Raw genomic sequence first — 13,561 nt, 5'->3', positions numbered from 1 at the left:
TTCACTTTTCAATCAGTCTTATGTCAGACCTCCTGTAGATTTCGCTTCTTATCTGTTGGCTCTGTTAGTTGACCTCCAAATATTTTGAGCTGTCACTTAGCCTGTCTGTCTGCATGCAGGAGATTAAGGTGAAGGTTTGTTGGAGATAATAAGTGTGGCTTAAGTAAACCTGATAATGTCTACTTTATATGAGATATGACGTGTTGAAGCAGCCTCTGGACAGACCCTGACTCTTTTTTCATCTGCAGAATGACTGCAACCTTTTCAGCACTGAAAATCCCCGTCATCTAAAGTTTCTGTTCCAAAGAACTAATGACGTGTCTCGTTGGGCTTCACTCTTTTTGTTTGAATATTGCTGTTTTGTTAATTATTCACACTTGCCTGTGCGTTTCCACTTGTTGTTCTATTTTGACTGGGGTCCATGAACTCCTGTGACCTGTGGCATTGTTAAGGATGCCGGTAAACAATGCTTTGGTGCCGCTCCATGCTGGAACATTTTACCGCAGCCCAAATAACTGCAAAGAAAAACACTCGCGACAAGAAAAATAAAACAGAAACTATGTTGCTCAGTCGACGGGGGGTCAGGCTTTCATGTTTAGCAGTGGAACTTGTGTTTTACATTTTCTCCCCTCTGTACATTCTTGTGTGTGTGTGTGTGTGTGTATGTGTATGTGTGTGTGTGTGCGCATGTGTGTGTGTGCGCGCATGTGTGCGTGTGCGCGCATGTGTGCGTGTGTGTGTGTTTTTTTTCTTTAAGGAATGGTGGTAACAGAGGCCCCCCATTACAGACCACTATCAGAAAGTGCAGCATTCTTCTCCCTGTCTGATAGTATATTGCATAGTTTTTGACAAACTCGGTCACAAACTTATAATTTCTGTTTGTGCGTGTTTGCATTTTCACATGACATACAAAGAGAGATTTGGAAAGAAATGAAGCGCATCATTTACACATTTTCTCTGTATGAGGTCCCACTGATGGTTATGGGGTACGGCACCAGGTCAGAACCAGTGCTGTTGATTGTACATGGTCTTAAATCAAGTCTCCTCTGGCCATTCTCATTGACAGAGCTCAACAAATAGGCCACAACACAGCTTACCAGAGATAAGCACCAATTTCCTGTGAATTAAGTACTATTGAGTCCAGCTCTGGTCTTTTTCTCTTATTCCCCTGTTCTCATCATTGTCTGTGATCTCTGCAAGAAAAGTTTTGTTACGGCCCCTAAGTCCCCTGCCCAAAGCCTCTTAATGTACTATTGGTCTTAATGCTGTTCTCTTAAAAGCACCAGTAAGTGCTGCCCGTTTGACCTGAAGCAATCTGAAATACAAAGACACTTGACATGGTGTGTAAATGTCAAAGAGGGAATGTTTTCAACTGTTCTCCTGATTTAAAAAAAACAAAGAGAATTAAACAAATAAAAATGAGAATAAATAAGAGAATTTAATTTGTTTCTGGCTCGTCGTGGCTTCTTGATAAATGGACGCAGCATTTTATGGCCAAAACGACTGGACTTTGTGCAGCGCCTTGTGATTTTCTTCATTGAGACTTGTGTGGCAATCTAGTTCAAGAATGTAAAACATAAAATTACCAATAAATTGAAGACTGGAACGCTCTGACTATTGTGTCAAGGCAGGGATTATATAAGGCTATTGAAAACATATGTCCCACTCGCAGAGTTCTTTTGGCAGAGCATTTTTTTTTAGCATTGCCCTGACATTCAACAGGACAGGCTGTCTTTATGTAACAGGAAGTTACGTTTTTCTGAGAATAGATTCTTTGCCCCCCGGGGTTCTCCCCAGATCACATCTCTGCATTGCTAATGTACAGCTGTGCATCAGTCATGAGCAGAAAGACACAGAGTTTTACCTTAAATCTTAGCATTACACAAAACATTTCAGAATAGAGATAGTATTACAGTAACAAAATGGTTCTTCTTTGGAAATGTCTTCAGCCACGTTTCCCCTTTGGCCCTGGTCTGTGTGACCTCTCTGTTGGAAACCTGTGGTTCAGTGAAAAAAGGTGTTCACAGAGCTGTGTGACATGTCTCCTGCCGTGCTCTGCCCTGCTCTCACTTCTCCCCTGTTGTTTGGCCCACAGGACTGCTCCAGCTCAGAGGAGTACACGGTAGCTGCTGCACTGCTGCCCCTGTCTACAGCCTTTTACAGGGTAAGGAAATGAATGACAAAGAAGGATGTGTGTGAGCTCAGCTTAATGCTACTGTTTCTTTTTTTTCATTATGCATACAAACCGCCGCTCAGTCAAGTGCACAGTCTCCATGTGGCGTCTAAACGATCATTTCAAACAAAAAACACAGATATATAAATAAATATTTCTCTTTTCTCACCAGTGGTTTCTAGCCTTACATGTACATACTGGAATTTGAGCTGCTTAAACTGCTGTTGACCCTCTAATAAATTTTAGATTAATGGATTTTTTTTTAGCTGCTCAAATCATTGACAAATTGACATTTTTTTTTGTCCTAATTACTCTGAATATCTGTCAACATGCACCAGTGACTTTTTTGATCTTCTTCTTAAATTGAAGCAGCTACCTCTGCAGTGAACACCTTAAACAGTTCCCCCCTGATATTTTGTGTGAACAATGAAAACTGTCCATAGTGAGGTCTGTGGACAGTGGACAGCCTTTGTAGTGTTAACAGTATGTCTGGTCTTCAGTGAAGTGTTGTACATTGCGATGACACTAAATCTAGATTGATAGAAATTAGATAGTGCTGATATGTCAGCCAGTATTAGCTTATTGTAGATACTTAAGGATCGGGGTACATTTTGGGCAAAATATAACAAGCCATCTCAGTACAAGGACACGAAAGATGTGTTTAATGTAATTTAAGAACAGTTTCTCCATTACGTAATTTGTCCACTGAAGGGCTCTTATAATTGTTAATGTTCCAGTACTGGACTCTTGTCAGGCTCTAATTAACACTGCACTGTAGAGAAGGTTGTGGGCCGGGAATAGCCAGAGGAAGGACGGCTTTCTCAACCTTTGACCTTTGCTGATCACTGATCATGTACATGCACAGATCAGCATGTTAAAACCTCCATAGCAAAACATAGAGGAGGGGCCATGGCCTTTGGTTTCCAAACCACATTATCAACACAGGGTAGCTGCATTATTCTCCATAACTATGTCCCCACAGCTGGCTCTCGTTGCTATGGGGACAGACACAACTGTCCGCATTGGCTTTTTGTTGGGTATCAGTGCCATACCCGATGGGCTGGACTGGGACCTGGCCTGTTCTCTGCCACCACATGACTCATCCAGTTCACATGCCACAGGCTGATGTAACTCCCTTGGATAAGTCTTATGTCTTGTTTTTCTTGTTCCTCTTCAGGGCCACCAGTATTGAAAATAAATCAAAATTGTCAGTTTTTCTTAGCTTAGTGCATGCTTTGTAAGCCATGTAACAAGAACATACCACAACAAAACAATCTCTATGTCAGAAGATTATCCTTTAACTAGTCCCAATTATTACACAATGGGGCGGTCTGCAGCTATTTTACTCTTAAGATTATGGATGATTTCTTGTCTGGCACTGATGACTAATTTGAAGGAAAAATAATTTGAGAATGCAACAGATTTTTCCTTGTTATTTACAGATGATTGGAACTAGTGACAAGCTTGAGCTCTGCCTCACCCATTGGGTGAAGAGTGAAGTGAGGTCAGGCGAGAATCTGCCAAAATGATTCTGTAATCTCTGGTTTAGTGGCGTGAGGATCATGCAGTGAAAATGTGAGAAAAACAAAGCTTGGTAACAGAGCATCCCAGCAGCTGTCATCATGGCTGTGGATTGAGAGGCCTACATGGTCCTGATACCTCCCAAATGATCCAACATACCCCTTCTTCTTTTTTTTTTTTTGCTAATGTGATTATCAAATGCAGCTTTAGAAGTTTGGTAACATGAATGGGATGCCTTTATTTAGCAAAGAACAGTATGTACTGCACTGCAGCACACATACTGTAGCATAATGAGTTTTGACAGCAGGCAGTTGTTTCAAAAGCCTTTCTGAATATCCAAAATGTGACATCTCACCTTTCAGAAGCCCTTCACCACCCTCCACCATGTCTATCCTAACAGGAAACTTACATAACAACTTCTGAAACGCTGTCAGCATGGTCTCTCAGCCATTGATTGAGCAGACGAAACTGTGAAAGTCACTGAGAAGAATGTGAGAGCATCCCAGGACGCTGTAAGATATTGTTAGCACCCATCCTCTCTGTCTGTTTTGTACTGTGTCTGACTGTTTATGGTGCTGCATGCACATGCACTGTTGAGCACCGCTGCAGTTAAGTATGATCGTTCAGTGTCGTTGTTCCCATTGTGTGAGAAAGGCTTTGCTACTTGTAAAAACCACCTGGAAACTGTTCTTTAAGTTGGATGGTTGTTTTTATTGTGAATGAAATCATTGACCCACTCAAAACTGAGTTTCTAGCACTGACCCAATTAATGGCTGACTGGCATTAATCTTGAACCAGAGTTATTAGCAGGAGCAGAGGAGCTGTTTGCTCTTTGATTTCACATTTTCATGCTCGACAACACTTCTCAATATAATTTAATTTAGCGATAAATTATTTTCTGACAGTTTTATTCAGAGGTGGCAGTGCTAAAGCATCTCCTGCAGCTGTTAGTCAATAGTGTATATTTTGCACTTCTTGTGCAAGCTTCATGAGAAATCCATGTTTTTGTTTTTTTACTGCTGTTGCATGCCAAACATGGGGTAAAACATTGTCTTCCTCTGCTCAGGCACTGCACATTAAAAGACTGTTAGCTCAAGTTCAGGAGTCAGACATTGGTCAAGTTCCTGTTTGGTATTCTTGGCCAGACTTTGGCAAGCTCACACTGTGCTCATGCTTACAGAGGTGCTGTCCCCATGGCCCTTAAGTCTCCAGGTCGGGGAACGTGGGAAGATCCCTCGTGCTACAACCGTCTACTCCCAGAATCTGCTGGATAGAGCCAGTGTTTAGTTTTAATGCTGGCCATATTTTGACAACTGAACAGCTTATGCTATTGACCCACATTCTATGTTAAGTTGTTTTACTTTGTCATTTCTTTGGTTTCCCCTCAGCTTGACCCTTCCTGAGTGTTTTGCTAAAACTGAAGCACTTGATGAAGTATTTCATAGATGTTTGTTAATGTTTCAGATAGAAGGAAGGTAAAACTGATTTGCAAAATATCTTTTGGCCTGCATCATGCAGGGATGGTGTCATTTAGCCTGTGCAGGTAAAGTTTATCTAAATGCTACACAACCTTTGCACAGTGGCCTTTTGTTAGAGGTGAGGTTTTACATTTTGCTGTCATTCTCTAATCTGTGGACAGTTTCTCTGGCATTCATTATCTAGTGAGGGGCGGGTTTATCAGGGGATGAACAAGTGCCATTGACGTCTGGGTCTGTTGTTATTCTGCCCTTTACAGTCTCTTACATTTGAATGTGCCACCAGAGGAAATATCTTTGTCCAGGGAAAAAAATGCAGTTCTGGATGACTTGCACAACAAGAACACTTGACTGTTAGCATTCTTTCAGCCATAGTTTATGCATGGGGGGATTTGGCAACTCGCTCTGTCAAACCGCTCTGCACCATGTCCTTGCGCAGAAAATGACGTACTGCATGACCCTTGTGTATCTGAGAAATGTCCAGCTCTTAACTTACCGTATCTATGTTTACTTTGTCGTAGAACATTTATGTTATTTGTTCTTTGTGTTTTTACACAGTTATGGCCTATGGATGCCATGATGGGCTTGTTTATTAGTCTGACTTTCAGCATGTTTTGCTCTGTTTGTTTTACGTGACTGAATGCTACAAATACATTGTTCAAATTGAATAGAGAGTTTTTCATGGTTTCAGGATGCAAGCAGTTTTCCTCAAAATGTAGACTTGCAGAAATGAGGAGGTGGCTTGTGTACAGGTCAGGCATGCGTTCCCACAGAGACCTTGTCTAGAAATAAAGGCTGTTGTTGTATCTACAATTCAGGAATGCTATGAATTCTTCCAAAACACTTGTAAATAATGTCGCTGCCCCAGGGCTGGTGACACATCACATACAGTAGTCTTCACTCAGTGTCTGCATACAAGTGCACGCTCCCCTCAGTGACAACATGCACCATCTCTCAGTCTCTGAGAGACACAGTTGACATGTGTGATGCTGTATGGCTGATTTTTGGAGGCCGCAGTCAATCATACTGTGAACTTTGGGATCGTGTCCCAGAGTTCAAAACAAGATCCCAATTCCTGATAGCCTCATTCCTCCGACCTGTGCACAGCATTTTCTCCTCTCTGTCTCCCCTTGTGGCTTTTCTGCTTGTTTTTCACCCTCAGCCCTGCATTCCTCCTCTTCACTAGTCACACGGCCAGATGCGTCTGATAGTGGTACACTCCCTCCTTCCCCTTTATCTTCACTTCCTACTTTCCTCTCCTCCCTTTTCCTCTCCTCTTTCCTCTCCTTCCCTGTCCTCCTCCCTTGCCCATCTGTCTTGTGGATGTCTCTGTAAGCTCCAAGTATTGTCATATTAGGAAGAGATGACCTCGGTCAAAATGACCTGCACATATCTGACACTTCAAAAAAGAACAGCCATGCTGAGTATAGACAGCATAGACAAATCATGCAGAAACCCGTCGCCCCGCCCGCCCCCTCACACAAACACACACACGCCCACGCAACATCTGCTGTAAGACACATAACACACTCCTGTGATGGAGAGGTGTTACAGTACAGTTTAAAGTCTTAGCTTGGGGATTAATAAAGTCTTATCTTATCTTACAGTCCGAATGCTTCACTTTTTCTTGTTATATTTGTTGCTATTTATTTATGGCCATGTTTCGTATGAGTATCGGCCCATACCCAGTGCCAATCTGATACCAGTGTTTGATAAGCTGAATGCCTCACTTGTGTGGAAGAAACTGTCATCATTCTTTTATGTTTAAGACAACATCTGGCTTGACTTAAACATTGCATTCGTAACTTTGAAAACAAAATATAACAAATTAATATATAGATAAAAATGTACTGAATTGTTATTTAAAATAATGTTATCTGATACCAGACCGTTCCATTATCACTGATATCTGACCCAGCTATTTGAGTCAGAATCAGACTGATATCCATACGTCAACCCTCCCATTTTCCTGTAAATCTACAGTATTTTAACCTTGTTGAAAGGAGACATAACTGCTATCCTCCTATTTGATGTGTTTACTGTGTTCCCCTCCGGTACAGCAGGTGGCAGTACTTAGAACATTAGCTGAAACAGCTATTGACGAAGAGTCTGTGGGTACATCCCATTTCTCAAAATTGCATCCACGTTTCCCTCACTTGCGTCCTTCCATGCATCAACGGTGGGAGGGACTAAGATGCAAGGAAACCACGCACGGAGAGAAGAAACAAAGTAATATGTTTTGGGAGAATTGTGAAGCAAGGTCTGTTTCTGATGAAGCGACACAGCCGGATCATCATTTACCGTTATATTCACACCCCCACCACCCCCCGCCCTGAATACTCCGTTCAGACACATTCACTTATATTTACATTATTAGAAAAAAGTCTCCAGCACTAGCAAATAAGTGTGTATCAATTTTATTAACGCACATGAGAATTAATGAGTTTGTTCTTGGCTGGATGCCTCTTCCTAGTAAACAGGTGGTGATTTTCTGAACTTTATCAGCCTCGCTGTGTCTTCTTTCCCTGTTCAATGAGACACATTTCAGAGCTGTCAGTGAAGAGAAACCTACAAGCCATGAAACACATTATTTCACTCAGATAACACAGAACAAGTGACGAGAGGCTGATGTGTTAGTGTTAGTTAGTGAGATTTATAACATAACAAAACAGGTTGTAGATAAAAGACTGCTTAGTGGAGACAAAACTCGAGACAGATTTTTTAATGTCTGATGGTGAACGCAGAAATCAGCTGCTGGAGGACTTTTATCCATCAGTACGAAATAATAGCCGTGAACCAAACTCTGTCTCCAGCTACGTCTCTCGGGTCTGGGATCATTCCGTCACTTCTCCACATTTGACATGATTTCGCTGAATAACTGTAAAGAAATAAGTTATCCTGCCCGCCGGCCTGTGCACAGTGAGAGGCAGTTGCTAGGCAACGTACGTGTTTACTTTCAGAGCCACTGCGCAGTGAGAGCAGTGACAGACAAGAGTAGGCTCATTTTAAATCAATAAAATATGTTTTAATCACTATTTTGTGTCACTTTATTGACCGCTTTAGTAGTAAGCCGTGTTCTAAGCGGGATAACGTATAGTGAGCAGGTCCCTATAGTTCCTGCTCACTATACATTATCCCTTACTTTATTGAAACATTCTTGTATTATCGCTCTTTGGAGAACGTAACATTAAGTTAGGCACGTCTGAATAACAGCCATTCACCGCAGGATACTTACACTTGCGCAGATTTTCCGCCACCTCGTTCAAACGTGCCAGCTGTGGGGGCCAAGTCTTCATACCGTTCAGTTGAAAGACTTCAGGGAAGGATGCACTCATGTATCCTCGCTCATGGCTCCTCCAAGATCCCTCCTCGCTCCTCGATCCTTGTTCCTCAGAGCTGCAATATGCCCTTTGGGGCAAGATGGCGGACCAAAAGTACTTCCGGTTTGAGCGAGAATTGAGGAGCGAGGACATGACAGTCAAGAGAAATGAGATGCACCCATTTACTCAGCACCCGTCAGTAAAAGAAAAAAGAAGAAGACAAAGATAGATGAAGGGGCGGGATGGAGTAACAGCCAAAACTGCTGGATTGGTGGAGGCTTACCCCAGCTTAATGAAGAGCAACATCAGTCAAAGACAAACATTATGTAAAATATGCCACAGTGATTTTTGCGTATCACACGGAGGGAAAAGCGACAAATCTGCCAAGCACAAGTGTGGCCAAGAGGCGGCGAAACATGCTCCACCAATTACTGCATCTATTTCAGTCATGTGGACACATCCTTCAAGTGGGACATATTTAAACAAAGTGCTGAATGTATATGCCCTTTTGTGTTTTCTTTTTAAAATCAAGGGAAGATGATTCTGACCACCTAACTGTGGTCACTTAATGTAGGAACTAGGTAACCCAATCCTTGTTGCTGGGTTATTTTAAAGCAAGTGGTTGCATTGTGGTGATTTTAGGATTCTCTCTTTGTGCTCCTGTCTAAGTGTAAGGGGTATGTGGACTGTGGTAAGGGTGGTGGGACAGCCCAGGGCAGGGCACTAGAGAATATCCCATGTTTTCAAATCCCAATGTTGACAGATATGCCAATAACCGATATTAGTACTGATATCTGTGCATCGCTATTCTGTAAGTCTGTCAGTTTGAGCAGTGCCAGGGGTGGTCACTTTATAGCCTCTCTTCAAAGCATTTGTAGCCACAGTCGATTTGTCCCTGTCCATTCATCCAGCATGTCTTTGACCTAATTCCCATATACAGTGTAATCGTCTTTATTTCTGGAGAGACAGCCACTAATCTAAACAACCTCCCATTAATGTCATCCTTACATTGCCTTATGGTGCGTGCCTGTAGTCTGGCACAGCACTGTGTATTTCAAGTGAAATCTATGTTTAGTGAGAGTGCTTTAGATGATAATGAGAGGAGGTGGAATTTAGGACCAACTGACCGATTAAAGCCTGCAAGAGAGCCAAGTAGACTCAGCTGTATGGGTTAAAGACATTTCTGCTCTTAAACGCTCATCGTGTGACAGGTTGTCTGATAGCAGAGCCAAAAGGATACGCTGGCATGGGCAACACTGTTTTTAGCTTACCACAGATAATGTAGTTTAAGGTCATTTAGAAAGTTTCTCCATCAAATAGTTAAGCCACCAGAGAGCTATATCATATATATGTATATGGTAAATTTAAAAAAGGTGGGCACCCTTTGTGTTCTGTGTTTATGACTTAGGCTGTTGTAGCTCCTTTTTTTCCCCCTTACTTTTGTATCCGCAATGACCCTTTTTTTTGTATCCAATAATGGTGCAAATTTGAACAATGGGAAGAACAAGAACAATAAGGTGCAAATAAGAACATACGGAGCAAAAAATGGCTTTTGCCCTGCAGGAGTGAATTTGGATGTCTATAATCAGAGAAGAACAGAGGTTATTGCGCATAATAAATATACATTGGAGTTGTACAGTCTGACAGCAGTAGGAATGAATGAATGACCTGCGGTAGCGCTACAATAGGAAGAACAAGAACAATAAAGGTGCAAATAAGAACAAACAGAGCAGTAAATTACAGCTGTAAAAGTTTAAAGTGTCTTTTGCCCAGCAGTAGTGGATTTGGATGTTTCTAATCAGAGAAGAACAGAGGTTATTGCAGATAATAACTATACATTGGAGTTGTACAGTCTGACAGCAGTGGGAATGAATGACCTGCGGTAGCGCTCCTTCCTGCACTGAGGGTGTCTCAGTCGGCCACTGAAGGAGCTGCTCTACTCTACTAATGCTGGCCTCTGTCATTAGCCAGCAGAATAACCTCGGCTCTGTCTTAATACACTTTGAAAACTCACTAAAAATGAACTCAGCAGTGTCACATTTCCCGAAAAAGTGGTTTCATTTTTTGTAATCTAATATTAGAAGAAGAGCAGCAGGGGACAGTTTCAGCAGTTGTGTCATAACATGTTAGCGTGTGTTTTGGTTTTTTGAGATGTTCACCTACATGAAGTACATTTTTACTAAAATCATCATACATTTGCCAATAATTTGTAATTATGAATCAATTCCCATGTGAAAAACAAAATATTCATAATGAAGATGTATAGTATTAACTCCCATGAACCTAAAATAAGACTCGGCTAAGACATTAACATGTGTTGCATGTTAGCCGCTGTGTGGGCGTTAGCTCTCTGTTCACCGCCTATCCCAGTTCTACTCTCTCTTGGCATCTGGCCCATCACACTGGGAATAGAGCTGTTTTGGTTCTGTCTGCTATAATTACAGTAACCCCATCAGTTATCATCCTTTAAAGGGAAACTATGAAGCGATAATGGAAGCCACTGTGTGGTGTCAGGCTCAGGGGAGAGAAATCAGAAGCTAATCAAATAACAGTCTTGAGCCTTACATGTGGCCGTGAGTCTGTACGGGGAGATGGGGGCTGCTGAAAGTTGGTTTCTGGTCGGTCATTTATTGGCACACTGTGCTTCTGTTTAGACCATGTCATTTGTGGTGTGATATGGTCTTCCAGCATTGCTCTGTGATGTTTGCCATGTGTGTTATACAGTACAGTAAGGACCAGCATTTATGCCTTTAACTGAGCACTGTACGTTCCCCTTCGTAGCCGTTTTTGCAAGCAGCAGGTGCTTTGCTCCTCAGCCCGCACTAATGAAAAACAACAGCACCGCTTCCAAATACATCCAGACACAGAAGGAAAGAGGGGTGGTCTGTTGCTCCATTAGGGGCTGTTATATGTTAAAAAGTTACGACTCAGAAGGAATGATTGATTTCACTTTAAATCCCACGCCTGACTTGTTCTTTTGCATGTGTTTTTTTTTTTGTTGTTGTTGTTGTTTTTCCGCTTCCTCCCACCATTTTGCAACTTATTTTCAAGGGCACTAACTTCAGCCCAAATCCCTTTTGAATGGAAATACCCAATGAGAAATAAGGTTGCACTAACTCGGCTGCCCACATGTAGAGAGAACGATTAGGATTAGTGGCGTGCACAGAGGGGGGACAGGGGGGGCGACCCCCCCCCGTGGCCCAATTGTTAAAAAACTCGTGCTTAAGTGCCACCTGGGAGCCAAAACGCGCGCTAAAGTGCCCTCTTGGGCACCAAAACGCGTGCTAAAGTGCCCTCTTGGACACCAAAACGTGTGCTAAAGTGCCCTCTTGGGCAGCAAAACGCATGCTAAAGTGCCCTCTTGGACACCAAAACACGCGCTAAAGTGCCCTCTTGGGCACCAAAACACGTGCTAAAGTGCCCTCTTGGACACCAAAACGCGTGTTTAAGTGCCGTCTTGGACACCAAAACACGCGCTAAAGTGCCCTCTTGGACATCAAGACGTGTGCTAAAGTGCCCCCTGGGAGCCAAAACGTGCATTAAAGTGCCCTCTTGGACGCCAAAACGCGTGCTAAAGTGCCCTCTTGGACGCCAAAACGCGTGCTAAAGTGCCCTCTTGGACACCAAAACGCATGCTAAAGTGCCCCCTGGGAGCCAAAACGCGTGCTAAAGTGCCCCCTGGGAGCCAAAACGCGTGCTAAAGTGCCCCCTGGGAGCCAAAACGCACATTAAAGTGCCCTCTTGGTGCCAAAACGCGTGCTAAAGTGCCCTCTTGGACGCCAAAACGCGTGCTCAAGTGAAGTCCTTTTTGCCCCTGCCCTTCAAAAAGTCTGTGCACGCCACTGATTAGGATACATTAACGCAGGGCCGAACACAGATATTGTAGGCAGAGGACGTTTTTACTCGAGGCAGGGGGAGCTGTCAGCTGTCGGCTTTAACCCCTTTAACCCAGTTTTCCCCTTTTAGTTTGGCATAATCATCTTTTGCACTGTCTGAAATAATCAAACCCAAGACTTCATGTTCTTATGGTTGTACTGTTCTGTCAAAAGGAAATATTCTAGATGTTTTGTCATTTTATACATATTTCTCTAAATTCAGCCCAATGTGTTTGGTATTAGGGGAAACTGTTGGATTTTGACTAGGATTTAAAGTGAAGTTCTGTGGTTTTGAACAAAGTTTGGCTGTATGCATGTGTTGCACTATAGCACTGACCGGGGTTGATGAGATTATGTGTGTAAAGTTTTAATTTACTTTGTCCATCTGTCTGTTTAGACTACTCTTTTAGTCAATACATAAATTTCACCTTCAGGTCACCGACTTGAAAGAAAATTGCCATTCTAATCTAAATCTAAACTAAACAATATCATGGTCACTGCTCTTCTGGAGCCTGACAATCCAACATCTGGTTTCTATCTGTTGCTATGGGAGACGACATAAACTATCAGAGAAACAGGGATGCGAATCACAATGTTTTTTTCCACTTTAACTTCCCTGCTGGGTTTTTTTTTTTTTTTTTGGTTTTGTAGGCATTTAATACGCCTCATTTTCAGTTCACATTCTCTGAAGGTGGCTTATAAAACCTGACCTACATGTGTCATCGCTGCTGGCAGTGGTGGGTTGGCACATCTGAATAAGCGTGCTGTGCTGGTTTGATATCCTGCAAAATACAACAGCCCCACACAGACTAATACTCAAAGGCATAGGCAGCTGTTTAATGTTGCTTCTTTACATTGTCTATTAACGATGTATTGTCTTTCAGAAACTGGCTGCCGGGGTGAACCAGTTTGCCTACACCTGCATTCAGGACCATCCCATCTGGACCAACCAGCAGTTCTGGGAAGCCACTTTCTACAGTGAGGTCCAGAGTCAGATCCGAGCTCTTTATCTTAACACCCCAGAGGAGAAAGGGGGCTTCACTGCCAGGCTAAAGGTAAGACATTAAATTGATCAATATGAGTAAATATTGTGTGAGAATTTATAGCAAGTCTGTCCCTACTATTCTTAACCAGCATTAGAGCCAATAAGATTGAAAGCCAGGAAAGTAAAAAATAACTAGTCATTTTCAAGCAAGT

General features: G+C 42.5%; 1 protein-coding gene across 1 annotated transcript in view; it reads left to right on the top strand.

Annotated features, from left to right (window-relative positions):
• sbf2 (SET binding factor 2) overlaps positions 1–13,561 on the top strand; it is a 95,495-nt gene that overhangs the window by 55,182 nt on the left and 26,752 nt on the right. Inside the window, exons 17-18 of the mRNA XM_041943164.1 lie at positions 2,096–2,164; positions 13,249–13,419. Of these exons, the coding sequence (XP_041799098.1) occupies positions 2,096–2,164; positions 13,249–13,419 (240 nt within the window). The remainder of the gene's footprint in view (positions 1–2,095; positions 2,165–13,248; positions 13,420–13,561) is intronic.

Source organism: Chelmon rostratus, chromosome 1, assembly GCF_017976325.1.
Source record: "Chelmon rostratus isolate fCheRos1 chromosome 1, fCheRos1.pri, whole genome shotgun sequence".
Taxonomy (NCBI): Eukaryota; Metazoa; Chordata; class Actinopteri; order Chaetodontiformes; family Chaetodontidae; genus Chelmon; species Chelmon rostratus.
Note: the sequence above shows the minus strand (reverse complement) of the source record. Positions and strands in the feature narration are given on the sequence as shown.